Genomic DNA, 23,498 nt, shown 5'->3' on the forward strand with positions numbered 1-23,498 from the left:
GACTACTGCTCCCAGCCTGTCTTGGTCGCTCTGTCTCGCCGGTGACATGGCTGCCTGACGGCTATTGTGTTGTAGCGAACGTTTACAAATCTCCAGGTGAAATGGGAAAAGGCAATTTGCAGCTTTGGGGAGGTTTTGTTTTCCCGGGGTTCACCATGCAGTAAACATGTGGGGTCTGAGCGGGTGCGGTGGGGTTACATGGGGTCCTAGTGGGTGCGGTGGGGTTACATGGGGTCCTAGTGGGTGCGGTGGGGTTACGTCTTGGCGGACATGCTCTACTCGTTGTTTACGTTCCCGGGTTATTATCAATGTCTCATGTTTTTTTTTACCATAACAACCAGCACTTTTTCTCCGGGTAATTAGGCCGCCTGCAGACGGGCGGGTCGGATCCGGTGGTGAGAATTCTCGCCGCGGGACCCGACCCGAGCGCCTGCAGAGAGGAGCGCGTACTTACCCGCGCCCGGCGGCCCCGGCTGTTTCATGTGCCGGCTGCCGGGATCCGCAGACCGGAGCCGGCGGCCGGGTGAGTGGCGCTTCTGTGGAGGCTCGCAGAGCCCCGCACAGAAATAGGACATGCCGCGGTTTGCATAGGAGTGCGTGTTGTAATGCACTCCTATGCAGATTTTGTGGCTGGAAATCCCGCCGCGGGAGGCAGAGAGGGGGCGGGAGCTCAGTTCCGCTCCCGGCTCTTCCATCCTCCCCCCTTCTGCAGACAAGGACACCGTATATCGGCTCGGCCTGAAAACCGAGCCGATATACAGTCGTCTAAATCGGGGCCCCCAACCACCGGGGCCGGGCCGTTAGGTGTCTAGCGCCGGTCCGCGGCACCGCCGGGAACTTTTGCTCTACAGACAAGCCCTCGGGCCGAATCCGGCCCGCTGCCTTGTGTTAGAGGCTCGCAGCGTGCCGACGCCGCTCACCGCTGAAGCGATTACCAGCGGGGGCGCCGCAGCTCCCCGCTGGTCATCGTGCTGATCCCGGCGCACACTAACGTGTGCAGCCCGGAACGCTTCCTCCCCGAGTCCCCTGCTCATTAGTTCCGCAGGAGAGGACTTCGGGAGGAAGCGTTCCGGGCTGCACACTGAGGACAGGGCAAGCAGAGAGAGAGCGATGCTGACAGCAAGGAGGAGGTAAGTATATGGGTTGGGGGGCTGCCTATTGCTGGGTTGGGGGGCTGCCTATTGCTGGGTTGGGGGGCTGCCTATTGCTGGGGGAGGGGGCTGCCTATTGCTGGGGGAGGGGGCTGCCTATTGCTGGGGGAGGGGGCTGCCTATTGCTGGGGGAGGGGGCTGCCTATTGCTGGGGGAGGGGGCTGCCTATTGCTGGGGGAGGGGGCTGCCTATTGCTGGGGGAGGGGGCTGCCTATTGCTGGGGGAGGGGGCTGCCTATTGCTGGCGAGGGGGCTGCCTATTGCTGGCGAGGGGGCTGCCTATTACTGGCGAGGGGGCTGCCTATTACTGGCGAGGGGGCTGCCTATTACTGGGGGGGTGGGGGCAACTTATTGCGGGGGAAGGGGCTGCCTATTGCGGGGGGGGGAGGAGGGACCTGCCTATTAGGGGGGGGAGTGGGGGAGGGACCTGCCTATTAGGGGGGGGGGGGGAGGGACCTGCCTATTAGGGGGGGGGGGGGAGGGACCTGCCTATTAGGGGGGGGGGTGGGGGAGGGACCTGCTTATTAGCGGGGGGGGGGAGGGACCTGCTTATTAGCGGGGGGGGGGAGGGACCTGCCTATTAGCGGGGGGGGGGAGGGACCTGCCTATTAGCGGGGGGGGGGAGGGACCTGCCTATTAGCGGGGGGGGGGAGGGACCTGCCTATTAGCGGGGGGGGGAGGGACCTGCCTATTAGCGGGGGGGGGAGGGACCTGCCTATTAGCGGGGGGGGACGGACCTGCCTATTAGCGGGGGGGGGGGAGGGACCTGCCTATTAGCGGGGGGGGGGAGGGACCTGCCTATTAGCGGGGGGGGAGGGACCTGCCTATTAGCGGGGGGGGGAGGGACCTGCCTATTAGCGGGGGGGGGGAGGGACCTGCCTATTAGCGGGGGGGGGGAGGGACCTGCCTATTAGCGGGGGGGGGGGGGAGGGACCTGCCTATTAGCGGGGGGGGGGAGGGACCTGCCTATTAGCGGGGGGGGGGAGGGAGCTGCCTATTAGCGGGGGGGGAGGGAGCTGCCTATTAGCGGGGAGGGGAAGGGGCTGCCTATTAGCGCGCGGGGGGGAGGGGGCTGCCTATTAGCGCGCGGGGGGGAGGGGGCTGCCTATTAGCGCGCGGGGGGGAGGGGGCTGCCTATTAGCGCGGGGGGGGAGGGGGCTGCCTATTAGCGGGGAGGGGAGGGGGCTGCCTAGTGGGGTGGGGAGGGGGCTGCCTAGTGGGTGGGGAGGGGGCTGCCTAGTAAGGGGGTGGGGAGGGGGCTGCCTAGTGGGTGGGGAGGGGGCTGCCTAGTAAGGGGGTGGGGAGGGGGCTGCCTAGTAAGGGGGTGGGGAGGGGGCTGCCTAGTAAGGGGGGGGGGGGAGGGGCTGCCTAGTAAGGGGGGGGGGGAGGGGGCTGCCTATTACTGGGGGGGGGAGGGGGCTGCCTAGTAAGGGGGGGTGGGGAGGGGGCTGCCTAGTAAGGGGGGGTGGGGAGGGGGCTGCCTAGTAAGGGGGGGTGGGGAGGGGGCTGCCTAGTAAGGGGGGGTGGGGAGGGGGCTGCCTAGTAAGGGGGGGGGAGGGGCTGCCTAGTAAGGGGGGGGGAGGGGCTGCCTAGTAAGGGGGGGGGGGAGGGGCTGCCTAGTAAGGGGGGGGGGAGGGGGCTGCCTATTACTGGGGGTGGGAGCTACTTATTACAGAGGGAGGGGCTGCTAATTACTGAGGGGTGGGGGCTGTCTATTTACTGGGGGGGGGGGGGGGAGATATGCTGCCCTATGTGTGTGCTGGGAAGTGGGGGAAAAATGGTCTTGCTTGAAGCTGGTGCCAAAAAGGTTGGGGACCACTGGTCTAAATACAGGTAGTCCCCTACTTGCGAACAGGTTCCGTTCCAGGAGCCTGTTCGCAAGTCCATTTTGTTCGCAAGTCCGAACAAATGGTAGTATGGAGCGGGATCGCGGGTGGATCCCGCTCCATACAACGTCGGGTGCCGGCTGTTCTTACAGCGGGCACCCGGCGGCAGCAGTTCCGACGAGCCGCGCCGCTTGTCAGAACTGTTAACACTTTAAAGGGGTTGTCCCGCGCCGAAACGGGTTTTTTTTTTTTAACCCCCCCCCGTTCGGCGCGAGACAACCCCGATGCAGGGGTTAAAAAAAACAAACGGAGAGCGCTTACCTGAATCCCGGCGGTCCGGCGTCTTCATACTTACCTGCTGAAGATGGCCGCCGGGGTCTGCTCCCTCCGTGGACCGCAGCTCTTCTGTGCGGTCCATTGCTGATTCCAGCCTCCTGATTGGCTGGAATCGGCACGTGACGGGGCGGAGCTACACGGAGCCGGCATTCTGCACGAGCGGCTCCATTGAAGAGAGCAGAAGACCCGGACTGCGCAAGCGCGGCTAATTTGGCCATCGGAGGGCGAAAATTAGTCGGCTCCATGGGAACGAGGACGCCAGCAACGGAGCAGGTAAGTAAAAAACTTTTTATAACTTCTGTATGGCTCATAATTAATGCACAATGTACATTACAAAGTGCATTAATATGGCCATACAGAAGTGTATAGACCCACTTGCTGCCGCGGGACAACCCCTTTAAATACCGCTCTGACAGCGGTATTTAGAGTGTTAACAGTTCTGACGAGCGGCTCGTCGGAACTGCTGCCGCCGGGTGCCCGCTGTAAGAAACAGCTGGCACCCGATGTTCAGGAGGCCCGTACAGCGTCCCATGATGAGATCGCGGGACGCTGTGCGGTTGCTAGGCAGCCGGGGACCTCCTGAAAGGCCCCAGGGCTGCCTATGCAGAGTGCCCATCAAGCGCCCTGCATAGACAGCCCTAGGGCCTTTCAGAAGGCCCTCGGCTGCTTAGCAACCGCAGTGTCCTGCATTCTGACCGGACAGGCTTGATAGAAGCCTGCCCGCTCCCTGCACAGTATGATGTACTGCCATAGCAGAACAGATAGTTCGTGTAGCGAAATTCGTAACTGGAATGTTCGCAAGTAGGGGACTATCTGTAAGCCCTTAGTGTTTTTTTTTTTTTTTTCTGGGAGACGGGGTGAGTTAGTGCATTTTTGGCGTTCTTTACTTATTTAATTGTTGTTTTTTTTTTCAAACGCCGTTCACCGTGTACGGTAAATAATGCACTACTTTGATAGATCGGACTTTTACAAACGTGGCGTTACAAATGTTGTGTTTCCTTCTTTTTTTCTTTCTTTTAGGATTTAGAATTTTTTTCCATTATTATTGATATGGCAAAAGGGGGTGATTAAACTTTTTTTTTAACAATAAAACTTTATTGCTTTATATATTCTTTTTGTGAGATGTCCCTTTAGTTTGTTAGTACCATTTTGGAATACAGGGACCAGCTTGTACTCGCCCGCGGCTTCGGCTGTTTGATGTGCCGGCTTGCCGCAGACCGGCGCCGGGTGAGTGACATTTCAGAAATATAGCGTGCCGCGACTTGTTTGCCGTGTGAGATTTCGCGCTGCCAAATCGCAGCTTTCTGCATAGGATTGTGTTTTGTTAACGCAATCCTATGCAGGCTTCTAGCGGTGGAAATTCCACGGAAGACAGGGTGACCAAAAACGATGCATTTCTGGCGTTCATTATTAAATTTTTTTTTTTTTTTCCTGTCTTTTTTTCTCAGGTGATGTTCACTGTGCGGGGTAAATAATACATTGCTTTGGGATAAAAACTAGTGATGCTTTGATCGCTCCTACAGTATGATGTAATGCCACAGCAGTGCATCATTATACGGTGATCTGAAAGGCAGTCTTTCAAGCCACCCCATGGGGACGGCGTGATGGGCAGTCTAATGTGGCCCTTGGGCATTTCAGTCGAGGGGACTGCCATGACACCTGTACAGCTCCCTGCAACGGCAGTATTTAAAGCGTTAATGGTGCAGATCAGCCGCACGGCTAGTGCCTGTGCTGTATGAAGAGGTCGCCCCGTTATCTCTCTTCATACATACCCCAACCCCCGTGGGACATAACTGTATATCCTATAGCAGGAAGGGGTTATTAATGAAAACTGCATTTTGGTTACTCGGGGCGTCTGCTCCATTTTTGCTTAGCATCAATTTTTATCTTTTTTATTTTTTTTTATTTTTATACATTACATTTTTCTCTGGACCAAGAGTACCCTCTGACCAGCAGGTGTCGCTCTGCACACACTAGATTAACAATCAAGATGCTGTATATTAGCGGACTTCTGTTACTGCAGGACTATAACTCCTGGCAGTAGTCCATTCAATATCTCCCCCTAGTTACAGTGAGGGGGATCCAGGAGGAGATGTTCTTGAGGCCCATGAAGTCAGCACTGTGGTCCCCACAGATTTGTGTCCTTTCTTTATCATGACCCCGCAGAGCCGCTAATGATGCCACATTCACCGCCCGATCTCCTGCAGGAAGTTCTTTTATTCCTGCGGTATTTAACAGATGATTGATTTTTTGCGGTTCTGATAATTGATCTCCCCCCAAGCGTCTGTTGTAGGAGTTACTGCAGTATACTTACCAATACCGGTACTTGCTGACATCCGGCAGTTTCTTTACTCTTGCTGTTGATGTCATCGTGTTCTTCCGATTGTCGCTGTTGATGTGTCTCGTCATCATAACCCGTCAGTATGGGGACAGTCAGCCTATAAGGCTTGGACTCCACTGTTACTTTAACTACCGCAAAATCACTGCTATCTGTGTGCCGCCAAACTTGTATGGATGGATCGCTTTTTTTTTTTTTTAGCCAAAACTAGTGGTTTGGGGTGACATTGGCAAAAAAGAATGGCAGGTAATATTGCCCACCTCCTTCCAACTGTGGACAAAACCTTGTCCTAGCACCGGAGGGTCGCTTTAAGCAGATTGACTTGCTGATTCCACGTCATGGCGGAGTAATCCGTGTGATGGTTCCCTGTGTTTCTACCCCTGCTGTGTAGCAACGGCCAGAAGTCAAAGGTTTTTCACTTCTGCACAGCAGAACTGGAATTGTCTTGTTAGGCTGGGTTCACACAGGGTGGATTTCCCACGGAAATTCCGTCTAGAATCCACCTGCGGCAGCTAATCGCGGGATTAACCAGCCATGTGGACCAGATTTCTCAGAAATCTTGTCCACACGGGACAGCGAATCCGTCGCGGCAAAGCCGGCGCTGCGGCTCCAAAACCTGCGGGTTTTGAAGCAGCGCTTTCCCGGCGGAAATCTTGCGGTTTTCCGCTGCGACCTACCCGTGAGATTTCCAACGGGAATACGCCCTGTGAGAACCCAGCCTAAAGGTACTTGGAGATGGTCTTGTATGAGCTTAGGCTACCCGGTAAGTCATTCTTAACCCCTTAAGGACATTGCCTATTTTGGGCTTAAGAACGGAACGATTTTTTGCGGATTTTCATCTCCATTTTTCAAACGCCATAAGTTTTATATTTTTCCGTTGACGCGGCCGTATGAGGTCTTGTTTTTTCCACGGATGGAGCTCTGTGAGGGCTTATTTTTTTGCGAGACAAGCTGTGGTTTTTATTGGTACCATTTTAGGGTACATACAGCTTTTTTGATCACTTATTGCATTTTTGCATCAGTTTTTTTTTTTACACTTTTTGCCAGGCACGACAAGAAGCGTGTTCCTTTTATTGTATGTAATCAAAGTTGCGGCAGCACTCCGTTGGATTCAACCACAATAATGGGAGGGAACAGGAAATAGTGCGCAAAAGCTCATGCAGGAGGATCCGACTCCCTTGGATCCTCAAAGGTCATCAATTCATAAAGAAGTAGCGAGCAGCGCCAGAGATGGATAATTTTTCTTTAAAAGCGCATCAGTGGATGCCTCTTTATTGTATTCAACACATCCAGTAAAACGCACGACGTTTCGACCCGACAGAGGGTCTTTTTCAAGTGCATAAAAACCATATAACACATACACGGAATTTATATAAACCTCCACCAATCCACAGACAACACATAATTAAAAAACACCCACTTACACCTGTAGATCATGCAGGTGCCGTCCTCCACGCTGTTCCACAACCAGCTCATCTTCCCTCGTTGAAGAAAGGCGTCCGACGTCATCAGCAGGCGTCGCGCTATCCAAGTGCATCATCAGTCACTCTGACATCGTTAGCTCGGGACTGCGCATGCGTTTGGAGTTATACAGCGGAGCTTCTCCCGATAGTGTCTTGCGTTGCCATGGCAGCATCGGCACACAAACCCCGCAAGACTTCCCATACAGCGGAGCGCCTCCCGATAGTATCTTGCGTTGCCATGGCAGCATCGGAACATAAACCCCGCGAAACCTCCTATACAGCGGAGCATCTCCCGATAGTGTCCCGCGTTGCCATGGCAGCACACACCCCGCAAGCCTTCCTATACAGCGGAGCGTCTCCCGATAGTGTCCTACGCTGCCATGGCAGCATCGGAACAAAAAACCCCGCGATGCCTCCTATATGGATTCGTTAGCCTGCAGTCATAACTGTAGCCGTAGCGGGCCGTATCCATAGTGATCACCGGCAATCTTCATTCTATATAGCTCAACGTTATAAATACAGCATAACGGGATGATAATAGTAATAATCTATGTTTGATGCACATTGCAGAAAGTGTCTGCAGCAAAACAACATATCTCCGTATAGGATAGTGTCACAGAAACCAGCCTACATTGCTAATTTCATTAAATACAAATAAGTACTTTATTACAAATATACTTTATTAGCACCAGATACATTCTTTATATTAATATATTCAGACTGTGTGTTCCCCCAAAATTTCACTGTATTCAGCGGGAGTCAGACAGAGTAATGTTGCAATAAACTAATGAAGAATGAACCAGGTTGTGGACACAGCAGCGGTGGCGGTGCATGATCTGTGGGGACAAAAAAACCAAAAATTAAAATCAATACAGATAGGATGGATCAATATTCAAAGAAATGGTAAAGGATCATATTCTAAGTTCAAACCATTTGGTTGTAGTGCATTTAATTCAAAGATCCACTTAGCTTCCCTATGCTTTAAACATTTCTCCCTATCACCGCCTCTGCTGTTCAATGGCTCACAATCTATTATTTGGAACTTAAGTTGGCTTATGGCGTGGTGGAAATCTACAAAGTGTTTGGCTACAGGTACGTCAGATCTTTCTGTGCGGATCGTACTCTTGTGCTTCGATATTCTTGTCTTACATTCCTTTGTAGTTTCACCTACATAGATGAGGCCACACGGGCATGTGATGACGTAAATGATGTAAGTAGCATTGCACGTAAATCTGTACCTAATCGGGTAACGTTTTCCCGTCCGAGGATGTATAAACGAGCTGCCTTTAGTCATGTTATTGCAGCTTGAGCAGCCAAGGCATGGAAAATTCCCCAATTTGGGTGGCCCAAGTACCCTCTGTGTTTGTATCTGTGTCCTTTTCACCGTGTGCACCAATTTATCTTTAAAATTAGGACCACGTCGATAGGACATGAGGGGTGGATGTTTAAATTCTAGCACCTCGGGGTGGCATTGGTTCAAAATCGACCAATGTCTCCTCAAAATGTTGGCTATACGTCCGCTCATGGGGCCGAAAGTAGATACGTATGGAATACGCGTCATCGTCTTTTCTCTTTGCCTAACACTGAGGAGGGTTTCACGTTTGTCACGCGCTTTCGTGACCAGAGGCTTAACAATCTGCTCCGGATATCCTCTGGCTCTAAACTTCTGATGCATTTCATTAAGCCTGTGGTCTACATGCTCGTCCACCACTATCCTGCGTACCCGCAGTAGTTGGCTCCAGGGTAAAGAGTCACGCATTTTAGGTGGGTGACAACTGTTGTATAACAACAGACTATTTCTGTCGGTGTCCTTTATATACAGGTCTGTTTTAAGGGTCCCTCCCTCCTTATATATCATAACATCAAGGAATTGGACCCTTTCATTTGATTGGGTGAGCGTGAATTTCAAGTCAGAGTGAACATCATTCAACTCGTCATGGAAAAGTTGCAATTCCGCCTCGGTGCCGTCCCAAATCAAAAAAATGTCGTCAATGTACCTTGTCCAGAATCGTACTTTAGACCAATGCGTAGATGTGTATACACTCGTTTCTTCAAAATGCGTCATGTACAGGTTAGCATATGTCGGGGCTACGTTCGTCCCCATTGCGGTTCCCCGCCGCTGTTTATAATAGCTCTCACCGCACATGAAGCAATTGTTGGTCAAAATGAGCTCTAACAATGTCAGTATAAACTGCATCCTTGCATTGTCAAAGTCAGACTCATTAAAAAAGGAGCGGACCGCCTCAAGACCTGCCTCGTGTTGGATGTTGGTTAGAGATGAGCGAACGTACTCGGATAAGCACTACTCGTCCGAGTAATTTGCTTTATCCGAGTATCTCGCCGCTCGTCCTGAAAGATTCGGGGCGCTCCGCTGCTGACAGGTGAGTCGCAGGGGAGAGCGGGCGGGAGAGGAGGAGAGAAAGATCTCCCCTCCGTTCCTCCCCGCTCTCCCCTGCAGCTCCCCGCTCCGCAGCGCGTCCCGAATCTTTCAGGACGAGCGGGGAGGTACTCGGATAAAGCACATTACTCGGACGAGTAGTGCTTATCCGAGTACGTTCGCTCATCTCTAATGTTGGTATATAGCGCAACAACGTCAAAGGATCCTAGGATGGAATTAGGTAGAATATCTACGTCACGCAATTTTGTCAAAAAATCGGTGGTGTCTTTTATATAAGATCTAGCCTTGACCGAAAATTCCCTAAGCACCCTATCCAAAAAAACGGAAACTTTACTATATAAGGAGTCCATTTATTGTATGTGTCCTTACGGACACAGCGATACCAAATATTTGAGATTAAGTTCTCTTTCTTTTTTAATTTATTTTTTATGCTAATATGAAAAAAGCACAAGTTGTTGTTTGTTGTTTTTTTTTTCTTGTTTTTCTACAACTTTTTCTTTTTGTCCCTATGAGGGACTTGCAGCATACCACCGATGATCACTATGATAAGGCATTGCAGGACTTCTCTCCTGCAATGCCTTATCGCTTCTTACAGTGATCATGGGCAGTGGTATAAAGGACGCCTGCAGGTGGCGCCCTGTTACCATGGCAACCAGCGAGAACCTGATAACCTCACAAAGGGAGAGCGCTCCCTCTGTGAACCCTTCCCATGCTGCGATCTACGTAGACAGCGGGAAATAACAAACGCCACCCCCCCCACACACCCCCACCCCCCACCCCCGCTGTTATGTCTGGAGGCTGGCTATCAGTGACAGACGGCTCCCGCTACTGGATAGCGCGAGATCTTTTCTGATCTCGCACTAGCCACATGACATAGGCAGATATTGATTCCTCTGCTTTCTGATGGTTAACAGCTCATAGCCAGGGAAACGGACCACCTCTTCTATGGAAAGATATAGCAGAGGACGCTAGGATCAACCTTTGATAGTTCCTACCGGACTCCCAGACCCCCTCCAGATCAACAACCCGCTGGTCACCTAATGTCTATATCCTGTAATATCATCCTGTAATATCATAGCGCTCTAAAAAGACATCTAGTCCCCTCTCAAACGTCTCTATGGATTTTGCCATCACCACGTCCTCGGGCAGAGAGTTCCACAGTCTCACTGCTTTTACAGAAAAGAACCCCCTTCTGTGTTAATGATGAAACCTGCTTCTTCTAGAAGAGGTGGTTGGTTTCCCTGGTAGCAAGCAGTAAACAACCAGAGGGCAGAGAAAACAATAGGTGCAATGTCTGGATATGACGAAATTCGGAAATAAACCTCTTATGGGTGAGTGCAATGTTTTGCAATTTGAAATAGGATTCCTGAAATGGGAATACTCCTTTTAATTCTTTTAATTTGCTATGCAGATTGTGTCTATTGGAAGCAATTCTTTCATCATGAGACCGACAACCAGCGCGGGGCCTTCGAGCCGAGCGGGGCCTTCGAGCAGCGCGGGGCCTTCGAGCAGCGCCTCTCATAGAAGAAAATCGAAAAATCCGAAGAGGCGGTCTGCAGCTGCTCCACAGGCTCCTCCTCAATCCCCACAGAGTAAGTAGCACCGTGATTCAACTATTACTCCTTTTTTTGCACAGACCTCCTAACTTTTAAAGAATAAAAAGACTGACAATCCGTGCATTTCTCCTGTGCATTTCTCCTATTGGCGATCTTTTCAGCCACGCCTCTGTGCCTCCCTTAACCCGTTCCCGCTGCAGGGCGTAAGTTTACGTCCTGGCAGCCTGGTACTTCCCGCAACAGGACGTAAACTTACGTCTTGGAGATAGCGCGGGATCATCTGTGATCCCGCGCTATCCGTGATCCCACTGCAACAGCGAGGGGGGGGGACATCGGAGATGCGCCCCCTGCTGTTAACCCCTTCCCTGCTGCGATCTAAGTAGATCGCGGCAAGGAAAGAGTTCACAGAGGGAACAGACTCCGTCTGTGTCTCCGGCCGGCTCTCGCGATAACATCGCGAGAGCCCGGCCTGTCACCATGGTAACAGGACGCCAGACACATCGCGAGAGCCCGGCCTGTCACTATGGTAACAGGACGCCAGACACTGGCGTCCTGTATTGCCTATGCCTATGATCGCTGTATAAGCGATAAGGCATGGCAGAGCAGTAGCTCTGCCATGCCTTATGACAGCGATCATCAGGGCCGTGGTTAAAGTCCCTCAGAGGGACACAAACAGTATAAAAAAAAAAAACAAAGATTTAAAAAGAGTAAAAAAAAAACTTTTTTATGCTTTTTCTCAGATTAGCATTAAAAAAGGTAAAAAAAATAAAACCCCACATATTTGGTATCGTCGCGTCCGTAACGACGCGTACAATAAGTTGCTCATGCTTTTGACTGTGCACGGAAAAGAAACACTAAAAAACTGAGGCAAAATGCTAATTTTTAGCATTTTGCCTCACTAAAAACGCAATAAAAGTGATCAAAAAAGCCGTATGTACCCCAAAATGGTACCAGTAAAAACTACAGCTCGTCTCGCAAAAAATAAGCCCTCATAGAGCTCCGTACATCAAAAAATAAAAAAGTTACAGGACTTTGAATGCAGCAATTTAGAATAGAAAAAAGATTTCCAAAAAAAAGGGTTTTTATTGCAGACAAGTGGGAAAACCTAAAAAAAATGAAAGAATTTTGGTATCGTTGTAACCGTACCGGTCCGCAGAAAAAATGGAATGTCTCATTTATGCTGCATGATTAACGCTGTAATAAAAAAATCTATGGCAGAATTGATGCATTTCTCTCCCTGCTATCATAAAAAAAAAGTTTTACAATATAGTCTATGTACCCAAAAATGACGCCGATTAAAAACTACAGTTCGCCACGCAAAAAACAAGCCCTCATACGGCCGCGTTGACGGAAAAATAAAAAGTTATGACTTTGGATAAACTGAGAAGAAAATCCGCCAAAAATTGTTGTCCTTAAGCCCAAAATAGGCCGTGTCATGAAGGGGTTAAAGTAATGATGCCCCTCAAAGTGTGATTATGTATACAGTGATCTTCGCCTAGTGGCAGCTACAGGAAGCTTCATTTTCAGCTGCGCTTTATTTCTTTTTAAGGGAGACAAGAAGCAAGGGACGATAAAGGTGAAGGTGAACCACCTAGACGACAACGCCACCGCCCAGGAGACAAGGCCTTAATTGACATAAGGAAATATCAGAAATCTACCAAATTGCTACTGCCCAAAGCTCCTTTCGCCCGGGCGGTGAGTGGACTTGCTCTCTGCGGCTGCTCCTTTCACTCTTCTATTTTCAGTGATCAGTAAGACAAATCTTTTACCATTTAATTCCTGCAGGTGAGGCAAGTGTGTATGAAACATACCTGCGGCGTGCCATACCTATGGCAGAGTCAGGCCATAATGGCTCTTCAAGAGGTCAGTATATGATTGGCTGTGCATGTACTGAATGTGTGGGCCTGTGGGAAGAGCTGCTCTGAAGACCATCAATATGTTTCTTTTTTTTTTTTTTGTGCTCCCTATTGGGTCTTATTCTGATGAATATGCCTTTTTTTGCAGTGCATTGTAATAAGGCCTGTGCCATTATAAGTGGGGGCCCAGCTGTCTGACAGCCAGGTTCCAGCTCTATTGGCTGGGAGTTGAGAAACCTCTGACCCCAGCCATTTAACTCTTTGCATGCCATCGTCCATGCAACCATGGCAAATAAAAGGCTGACAAAGGGAGAGGACCGAAGCGTGCCATTGGGTTGTTATGGCATCCAAAGACTTGAAGATTGCCTATGAGGCCTAGCCATCATGATGCCAGGTCGTCACTGTGGCTTCTGATTGGCTACAGAAATCGTCTGATTTCGGCACCAGAGGACAGGGATGGGGCCATGGAAGCCAAAGGCCGAATGCAGTCAGCTGGGTTGGATTCTGACAGCAGGATGTGACCCCCTTCCCCCAGCCCCCCATTTTTCCTGTGTATACAATTGCACATAACTTGCATGTGCAAAACTACAGTAAACTGCTGTTGCACACCCAAATACGCAATGGCTGATGTGCAAATGCGCATGCGCTTGTGTGACTCCGGCCTTGGTATGTAAGAAAAAATCAAGAATTTAGTATTTTCATTGGTGATTACTCTTGTGGTTTAAAAAAAAATCCACATAATGTAACCTACACAATGAATGCCGTGGAAAAAATATCTAAGAGACCTGGCCAATATACCCTGTTTTCTTGAAAATAAGACTGGGTCTTATGTTACTTTTTTGCTCCCAAAGATTTCACTTTTTTACATGTATAGCTGCCTGGTCACTATTCAAATTGACTTTTTTTTATTAACTGTAAACAGGGCTGAATTTTGGAGTAGGGCTTATATTTCAAGCATCTTCAAATCTTGCAAAATCATTCTGCATCTTGAAAAATCATGCTAGGGCTTATGCTTGGAGTAGGTCTAATTTTTCAGGATACTGGGGTAGTTAAGCTGTATTCCGGGCTCTTATAACTGATGAACTAGCATCTGTATAGGTCATCAGTAGTTGATAGACAAGGATCCATTGCCTAGGATCCCTGCCAATTAGCTGATTGTCTGGCCCAATATCAGTGCAGTAGGGCCAGATGTCGTCATCAGTGGTCACGGGAGAAAATGTAATAACTGGCTTCACTCTTATTGACATCAATGCACTACCTGCTCCTCATTATTGTCAGAACTGGACCAATAACAACCAGCGATGACAACATCTGACCCTACCGCACTGACAGTGGGGCAAAGGATCAGCTTACCGGTGGGATCATTGGCAGCAGACCCTTGCCAATCAACTATTGATGACTTACTCTGAGAATAGGTCATTGGTTGGTTGTACAGACCCCTTTTAATTTTGCATTCCTCAGGATAGAAAGCAATCAGTCATGTAAATCACCAAATGCTAACATTAAAAAGGTCGTCTTTCTCTGCCAAAAAAACCCACCTTGCAGCACCTTTTGGGGGGTAGGAGGAGGGGGAAATTCTAGGAGTCTCTGAATGCGATGATAGTAAAACAAACATTTCTTGTCCTTGTTCTGATACGATTAAGCAATGTCAGCGTTCAGGCTGATCTATTACCCCCTATTTCAGTAGCAGAATCCATGGTCAGAATAGCTGCTCCTCTACAGACTACATAACATACCTTTACAGTCCCAGGAGGTTCAAGTTGTCTCATCACCTTCCATAAACCATGGTTCATAGCAAGACCTTATCTAACATGGTCCTGCCCCCGAATATCTTCATAACCACACCGTTCTGGCCGGTCCCAGACAACTGTTCCCCTTTGCACAGAGCAGGTTACCATATACCTACTACACTCTTCTGGCTTCTCAAAGTCAAGCCCCCCATAGCATCATTAGATCTTCCAGGAGGGGGAGTATTTAGGTTTCTGTAGTTCTCGTTTTCGGCAATGCTTCAAGTATCTGCCTTTTTGCTTTCCCTGGGAGGATCATTTCTGGATGGCATATTGCTCTTTCCTTTTTGAACTGTTCTTCTTAGTATGTTGATACTGCTCAGCGCTGGTACTGAATATTATATGTGGTTTGAGTTGCAGACATTCAGCCTAGAGGCAACCCCATTCTTCTGGGAGTCCTTCCAGCCAGCTGGATGGCACAGGAGTACCTATACTAGTAGTATCCTGAACCTTGTTCTTCTGACAATCCTTACCTTCCAGGGTACTATTGCTTCTCTAAAGAGATTCCTTCCTATCGTTCTAGTGCAATTCCCACAAGAATCCTAGCCTTTAAATTATTTTTAGTTCTGACTTCCCGACACCAGACCTCCTTATTTCATTCACTACTATAGGCCACTCGCATCAAACGGTGTCGAGTTTAATTCCACGTTACAACCCTCCTAGCTTAAATGTTTTGACGGCAGCACTTCTGTCCCAAATGGCCCTGCCGTGGTAAGATTACGGGGTGCTGTCCAGGTATTGTGGCTGATTGAGGACTTCTGAAAGTTCCCAGTCTGCCATGATCATTTGCCTCTTAAGTATGTGCTTGTTTAATAGGCAGGCTTTTAAAATATAGTACAATGCAATACCATAGTATTGCATTATACTCTAGAAGCAATCAGATAACCGCAAGTTAAAGATCCCTATGGAGACTAATAATATAAAAACTTTCTTTCGTTTTATTGTAAAAATCTGAAAAGTGCGCTTTTTTTTTTTTTTTTTTTGTCAAAATGTGCCCAAATAAAATTGGAGATGCTCCATAACCCAAAGGAGGAGAAAGGCCTGGCTTGACCTAATCCTATGGCATACTTTCTAGCTGCGCAGATGGAAAATCTTAGGAGGTGGGAGACAGAAGAACAAGAAGCTAGCTTTCAAATCCTTAAACTATTTTGACGGAATGCGTTTACTAGAAACCCTGGAAAGAAATGATTTTAAACTTAATGCCTGCACCTTCCTTGCGCTCACTCATGCATAAAACATGGTGACTAGGGACACGGAGGGGATCTTGGGATGTACACAGTATACCCCAATATGGGATACTGCATGGCTACCAGAGCTTAGCAAACTAACAGGATTTGATGGGTGAAAAAGGAAATGCAGAGAGCGGCTCTCCCAGATACTGATGGAGACGGACATTGACAACTTTACCAATACTTACAGCTCAGGCACGCTTATCATAGTCAGTGGCCAGAGATAAAAATGTCCCACTTTTGTTGTGGCTGACAATATTAGTACATCTTCCACCACCGTGGGGGTAATATCTACGATGTATGAATAACTACAAAGAAAACTACATTTACAAAACCCACTGACCATCAAAAAGAAATGGGAAGCAGATTGTCCAGCCCATTGTGGATTCTAGTTATGACCTCTAAACTATCGTTGCATAGGCTGTCACAACTACATCTATTACAGAGTATATCGCACTCCAACGTTCCCGCATGACCTAGGAGTAAGGGATAACCTGCTATGTATAGATCCAAAGAGTGGGGTTAATACACATGATGTGGAGATGCCCCAAACTAAGTAGATATTGGATAGATGTGCACTCATTAGTCAACACCGTATACAAAGTAAATCTGGATCTCTCCCCACTAGGGTGGTGATCTGCCGATTAGCGGCGCAAGTAGTGCTGGTCAGGTTGCTCTGTGGCAAAGAAACTGATAGCCCAACATTGGCTGGATGAAATGCCCCCCACAGTGGGAGAGTTTAAAACTAAAGTGAATGGCCTTTTACCCTGCGGAAAAGGGATATATCTCAAAAGAAACGCTGGCCACAAATATGACAAGATACGGGGGAAAATGGCTGAGTACAACTGGAGTAGCAAGCTGGAGACTTGGGCCTCATGTCCACTAGGAAATTCGGGCCTGCGTGGATTCTCCATGCAGAATCCCACAGCCGGTCCGTCCTTTCCCGCGGACATGAGGCCTGAAAATTGATTTTACTTACCTGTCCGGACCCTGCAGCTTCTTGTCTGTTGCAGATGGATTTTTGTTTTTTTCTCTGCCCTGCGGATGTGCTTGGCACGCCAGCAGCGCCCGTGCATCATGGACTTTTTTTTTTTTGAACTCCTGTTCTCCCACGCTTCCGCGGCAGAGCAGAAATTCAGGTGCGGGTGTACCACAGATCCGGACTGCTTCCATAGGCTTCAATGGAAGCCTGCAGGAGACCCGCAGAAAATGGAACCTGCTGCGGGTGACTTCTCCACACATGCGATCTGCGCGGCAGGGAAAAACAACATCCGCAGGTATTTACTTACCTGCGGGTGTCCAATGCATCCCTATGGGCACAGATCACGCGTGCGGGACACCCGCACGGATTTTGTAATTCTAATTGTCCAGTGGACATGAGGCCTAACTGTTACCACCTAGCCTATAGCAATGTCCCAGCCTAGGAGTGAGAGCTGTGGAGGTGCAAGCTTAACCCCTTAAGGACCAAGCTGTTTTGTACCTTAAAGGGGTTGTCTCACGCCGAAACGGGTTTTTTTTTTATTCGATAGGCCCCCCGTTCGGCGCGAGACAAACCCAAGGGATGGGTTAAAAAGAAAAAAAAGTTTTTTACTTACCCGAATCCCCGCGCTGCGGCGACTTCTTTCTTCCTTTACCAAGATGGCCGCCGGGATCTTCACCCACGATGCACCGCGGGTCTTCTCCCATGGTGCACCGTGGGCTCTGTGCGGTCCATTGCCGATTCCAGCCTCCTGATTGGCTGGAATCGGCACACGTGACGGGGCGGAGCTACGAGGACCAGCTCTCCGGCACGCGCGGCCCCATTCACCAGGGAGAAGACCGGACTGCGCAAGCGCGTCTAAAAACGCCAGACGACAGCGAATTTAGACGGATCCATGGCGACGGGGACGCTAGCAACGGAGCAGGTAAGTGAATAACTTCTGTATGGCTCATAATTAATGCACGATGTATATTACAAAGTGCATTAATATGGCCATACAGAAGTGCTGAACCCCACTTGATTTCACGAGACAACCCCTTTAAGGACCAGACACTTTTTAGGGATTTTACCCATGTGGCGGTTTTACTGCTCCTTTTTTTTTTTTTCCTTTAGCTACCAAAATTATTTTTGCTGCGTTTTTTTTTTTTCCGTGACATATAGGACTGTTTTTTAAATATCTTTTTCACTGACTCTTTTTTTCCGTTTTTTTTAGTCTTATTTGGGGGGTAAAATGCTAAAAAAAAAAAAAATTTTTTTTTTTTTTTTTTTTTTTTTTTTAACATTTATAGTTTTGTTTTTTTTTTTTTAATTCTTTTTATATTTACACTAAAATAAAGTATGGAAATGGGTTTCTATTTATTTCGGATGTTTTGATATATAGTATGTACAATTTTGGTTTACAGGGCGCATACGGCGACTGTTTTTGGTGGCATCTGCTTTGTGTTATTCTCTTTCCTATGTATGTATTGTTTTATTCTGTTTTGTTTTACTTATTTATGTAATTGTGTTTTTTTCTATCTATGTCCCCCATGACCTCATATAAGACCTCCTGGGGGACGTTCACTTTTTTTTTTTACTTTATTTGACACTTTCCCACTATAACAGGGGCGTCCATAGGAGCCCTAATTATAGGGGAAAGCAACCCCTCTGTTGACATTAGTCACCTGCAGAGCTGCCAGGGTCTAAGTCTGACCCTCCAGCTCTGCATAGCAGGGAATCCCGGGAGGTCACATGACCCCCCCCCCCCCCCCCCTTCCCCGAGGCTAGGGAAAGTACTTCTTACTTTCACTTTGCCCATACAGTGCTCAATGAGCACTGTATATCAGGGAAGCAGAAGGCAGGAAGGGTTAAAAACCCCTCCTGCCTTCTGCTTCGGGTTATCAGCTGTCACTAACAGCTGATAACCCGTTCCTGCCTCTGACTGATTGCAGTATACCGCCGTATTTTTACTATCGGCGGTCCTCTAAGCCCAGGACCAGCTGCCGTATATATACAGTGGCTGGTCCTAAATGGGTTAATAACAAGGTAAATATGTTGTACGGATCACTTACTATACTTCTGTACTTGATGGAGCTCTACAGGCCGGCTACCCTTGTTCTATGGAAGAAGGGATCACACCACAGAATACCAGACTCTTCATCTAAGGACATTATGTATAGACTGAAATAACTCCTCTAATATGTTTGATGGATATAGTGTTACATGCCGATGTAACTGTTGGGAATGCAGGGGGCGGGGGGGGGGGGGGGGGGCGGCGGAGGCGGGAAGGGGGGGGGGGGAATGTAAGTTTATGTTAAGAATAAGTGTCAAAACTCTCAATAAAAATTACTGAATTTAAAGAAGAAGAAAAAAACAAAGCTAGGTCATGAAAGGAAGGGCCTCAGTGGGGGATCCTGTCTACTAGTCATATGGCTTAGCTGGACATAGGCAGGATGCATCCTAAGGTCCCAGAGGCAGGCCCAGTTCATTTAAGCTGTGTAGGGATCTAGAGAGGAATCGGTCACTGTAGGAAGGACTAATTGCTCTTCTGTCTTTCTGTATCCACAGGCTTCTGAGGCCTATCTTGTAATGCTTCTACAAGATGCCAACCTCTGCAGCATTCATGCTAAGAGAGCAACGCTCTTCCCAGTTGATATGCAACTAGCACAGAAAATCCGTGGCATCACTGATGGCGAGGGATAGACCCTCGGCCGACTCCATCAATGACCACATGGGAATAGTTTTAAATTCCACAAGATTGTTCTTATTGTTACAAGAATGTTATAACTTCTATTATGTTCAAGTTCCAGTCTGGAAAGTGAAAGATCTCAGTGCCCTGACATTGTGCCGACCTGCGGGGTCTGAGACAAACAGCTGATCACCTAGGTGCAGCCACACCACATCTGCTACGTCTTAACGCACCCTTATGGCTCCTTCACGTGAGCACATGCACAATTGTGCGCTCCATATCTGTGCGCTTACAACAGCTTTTTTGAGCATGGCTGTATATTTCAACCCTCCCCCCACACACACACTTTTTTTGTTTGTTTTGTGTGTTTATCTCACGATGCGGGAAGGTTGCTCTTGTGAAATCCCAAATATACATCCCTCACTGAGATAATCATTGGTAGTGGTTGTAATAAAACCACATGGTGGCGCTGCTGCGCTCAACCACTAGAGCCACCTCTGACTGGCTGAGGGGGAATTCCTGACTATTGATATCATGCCGTTTTGTTTGGTAATGTCTTGTTTTTATATTTGCATTTTATTCAAAGAAATGTTTTATTCTGTTAATAAAAGCTAAAAGTTTTTATAACTTTATTTAATGTGGTGATTGTCTCCTGCTTATAGTTTTATCTCCACTCAATTAGGACAGTTAGCTGTAAGGTGGTCTGAGATCCACCTAGTAGCTTATGAGTGTTTCAGCTTGTGCTATGTCCGTCCCTCATGCTTCACACTGCAGCTCTGCTTGTTCACATTGGCTGAAGCTCAGTAGGAAGTTGGTACATAGAGAACAGATTTCTGTTGCAGTTAGGACAGGATGATTACACAGTGCAAGCTGTTTTTATACTGGCCAATTAGTTGGCCAAATCACTCAAATGAGCAACTATAGGTGACTGTTTGTCCGTGTATATGCTGCCCCTGACTTATACCGGCACCGGTCGGGGTCTACGCTGGCCCCTGACTGGCACCGGTCGGGGTCTACGCTGGCCCCTGACTGGCACCGGTCGGGGTCTACGCTGGCCCCTGACTGGCACCGGTCGGGGTCTACGCTGGCCCCTGACTGGCACCGGTCGGGGTCTACGCGGGCCCCTGACTGGCACCGGTCGGGGTCTACGCGGGCCCCTGACTGGCACCGGTCGGGGTCTACGCGGGCCCCTGACTGGCACCGGTCGGGGTCTACGCGGGCCCCTGACTGGCACCGGTCGGGGTCTACGCGGGCCCCTGACTGGCACCGGTCGGGGTCTACGCGGGCCCCTGACTGGCACCGAGTGAGTGAGGAGTCATTGTGTATTCTCTAGTCGTTGTTTTTCAAATCACTAAAGCTGGATGACTGGGCGACTTCTTGCTCATTGTAAGCACCACAGAAGTTCAAGTGTCAGCAGAAGAACCTGTGTCATGATGCTGCCTTCCAATAGGTGGCGCTGCAGAGGTATTCTTTTAACAGGTGTTGCCCAGTCAGCAAACTGCAGCTTCATACAATGCTGGTGCTCCAACTATTATCCGAATGCACAGCTCGCCAGTTCCAGTGCCATTGGGTCTAGGAAATGCACAAAAGCAAGAGTCCAGTGGGTAAAAGAGCATAAATTGGGTCACTAAGCAGTGGAAAAACATCGCCTGGTGAGATGAATCAAGGTTTCTGTTGTACCGTGCTGCTGGGAGGTTAGAATTTGGCACAAGCAGCATGAATTTGACTCCCTTCCTGTCAATTCCATCTACCTTGTGGCGCCTAAAATAAACTTCCTGTCCACATGGGCCAATATTTCCGCAAAATGCCTTCAACACCTAGTGGAATCTACGCAACAAAGAACTGCGCGGTTCTGAAGACCAACAAGCTTCTAGATAGCGTCTCTAATAAAGTGTCTGTTTAGTGTAATATACAACACTGCCTGTGTGCGGTCTTCTCTTATCCCGCATTCCATCTCCCCTTGACTTATCATTCTGGGCTCAGAATCCATCTTCTTGGTCTGTCCAAGGTCGACAGTCACGTCAACCCCCATTATTCATTAGATGAAGCGATAAAGCACAGACGAAGGTCATGACCCACGATTGTGGGTTGTGAGAAGAAAGCTTGCCATTTAAAGGGCCCTCTTACCACACGGCATTATCGGTAACGTAAATCAGTACGAAGCTATAAAAAACAAACTGCAGCGTTTCGGCTCTGTGAATTTAGTCTAATCAGGAAAACGTTGTTGCACTGGTGACCCGGTTGTGGGCAAGGTATTCCATTTTGGATGACAAGCCGTACATCTTTCCTGTTTATACTAAATGCACACCTGGTGGAAATGTTACAGATGGTCCATGTGGATTTGTGAAGGGAAAATCCACAATCCTTATAGTATCGGTCATGGAAGAAATCTGACCCACGTGTAGCAGCAATCGACTCGCAGTACTGAATATATAACATTTATTTATTTATTTATTTATTTAAAGTCTGCAGTAGGAGAATTTCACCAGCAGTTTAGTTACTTGTGAACCTATTTTATCCGACGTGTGCCTTCAGACGGGACGGAAATGCTGCAGAAATTCTGCAACCTTTACAGTACAAGCCACATGGACGAGATTTAGACAAAAAAACAATCTCCACATGGAGCGGAACAATTCGGCGCAGAATCTGCAGTGTATGTGAAACGCGCTGCAGGGTCTAAATCCACAGAATGCCAGTTTATGATGTGGATTTTGACAAGTTTCAACCTTTTGAAATGCAAACCTGCAGCAGATCGGCACCAAAATCTTTGAATCCTTTAGGCCTCATGTCCACGGGGAAAATCAGGCCCGCTATGGATTCTACATGGAGAATCTGCAGCGGGTCCCTCCTGCCCCGCGGACATGAGTGCTTAAAATAAGAATTAACTTACCTCTCGCCCGCTCCGGATCTTCCCTTCGCCGAGGCTTCATCTTCTCTCCGTCGCGGCCGGATCTTCTTTCTTTGGCTCGGCGGATGCGCAGGGCACGTCGGTTGCGTGCCTCGCGATGCGCCGGCCCGAAGAAAGAAGTTCCGGCCGCGACGGAGAGAAGATGAAGCCGCGGCGAAGGGAAGATCCGGAGCAGGTGAGTATATTCTTATTTTAGGTCTCAAGCGGATCCGGATGGCTTCCATAGGCTTCAATAAAAGCCCGCGGGAGCCCCGCACGAAAATGGAGCATGGTCCAGATTTTTTCATGCTCCATTTTTTTTTAAAATCACTTTCATTGACCATTCGCGGGTATTTATATACCCGCGGGTGGTCAATGCATCCCTATGGGGTGCGGATCCGCGGGCAGGAGAAGTGTTAAAATCCGCTGCTGATTTTAGTTCTTCTTTTGCCCGTTGACATGAGGCCTTAGTTGTAGATTTGGCTGTTGCAGATTTGCAGTGTATTGGCTGCCAATTTTTTTACTGTGGAAAGTCAGCAGCCAATATAATTTTGTGTGAAGACACCCTAAGGCTTCATTCACACGGGTGTGACTATTTTCGGCTGGCCACAGCACGACCAAAAATCGAGTGAATGAGACGCAGACGTGACTTGGTTAAAACTCCTGTTTTAACGCCCATTTAGACAGCCAAGGCTGCGGCGCGTATATGCTGTAGCCCCGGGGTACCATCGGCCAGGGGGTGGGAGTTTTAGCTCTGCTAAATACAGCCCCCTCTCCGCCTTTTGCCAGCTTATTACGACGAGGGGGGGAGGGTTTAGCGGACCCAGTCCCTCCCCCTCTCTGCTCCAGCCTATGGGAGCAGCTGGCAAGGTGGCGGGATTTTAGCATACTAGCTTCCGCCCTGCCCATTGAAGACAGCAAGGGGGAGAGAGGTTAGCAGTGACTCTGCTAAACTACCGTCTGCAGCTGCAACCATAGAAGTCTATGGCAGTGGCCACCGTATTGCAGCTGAACACAGTTCCAGA

The 23,498-nt window shown here is 48.8% G+C and overlaps 1 protein-coding gene across 1 annotated transcript; it reads left to right on the forward strand.

Annotated features, from left to right (window-relative positions):
- Positions 1–1,093: 1,093 nt before the first annotated feature.
- On the forward strand, positions 1,094–20,218 carry LOC136579740 (histone H3-like centromeric protein A). The gene is made up of 5 exons (XM_066579800.1): positions 1,094–1,130; positions 10,923–11,103; positions 12,617–12,762; positions 12,853–12,930; positions 19,466–20,218. The coding sequence occupies exons 2-5, from the start codon at positions 10,953–10,955 to the stop codon at positions 19,598–19,600; spliced, it is 510 nt and encodes a 169-aa protein (XP_066435897.1). The 5' UTR covers positions 1,094–1,130; positions 10,923–10,952; the 3' UTR covers positions 19,601–20,218.
- Positions 20,219–23,498: the final 3,280 nt, after the last annotated feature.

This window comes from Eleutherodactylus coqui, chromosome 10 (assembly GCF_035609145.1).
Source record: "Eleutherodactylus coqui strain aEleCoq1 chromosome 10, aEleCoq1.hap1, whole genome shotgun sequence".
NCBI classification, from domain to species: domain Eukaryota; kingdom Metazoa; phylum Chordata; class Amphibia; order Anura; family Eleutherodactylidae; genus Eleutherodactylus; species Eleutherodactylus coqui.

Coding starts and splice junctions, on each gene's coding strand:
- LOC136579740 (XM_066579800.1), top strand. CDS start 10,953: ATGAGACCGACAACCAGCGCGGGGCCTTCGAGCCGAGCGGGGCCTTCG. Junction 11,104..12,616: donor TCCTCCTCAATCCCCACAGA/GTAAGTAGCACC, acceptor TTTCTTTTTAAG/GGAGACAAGAAGCAAGGGAC. Junction 12,763..12,852: donor AAGCTCCTTTCGCCCGGGCG/GTGAGTGGACTT, acceptor TAATTCCTGCAG/GTGAGGCAAGTGTGTATGAA.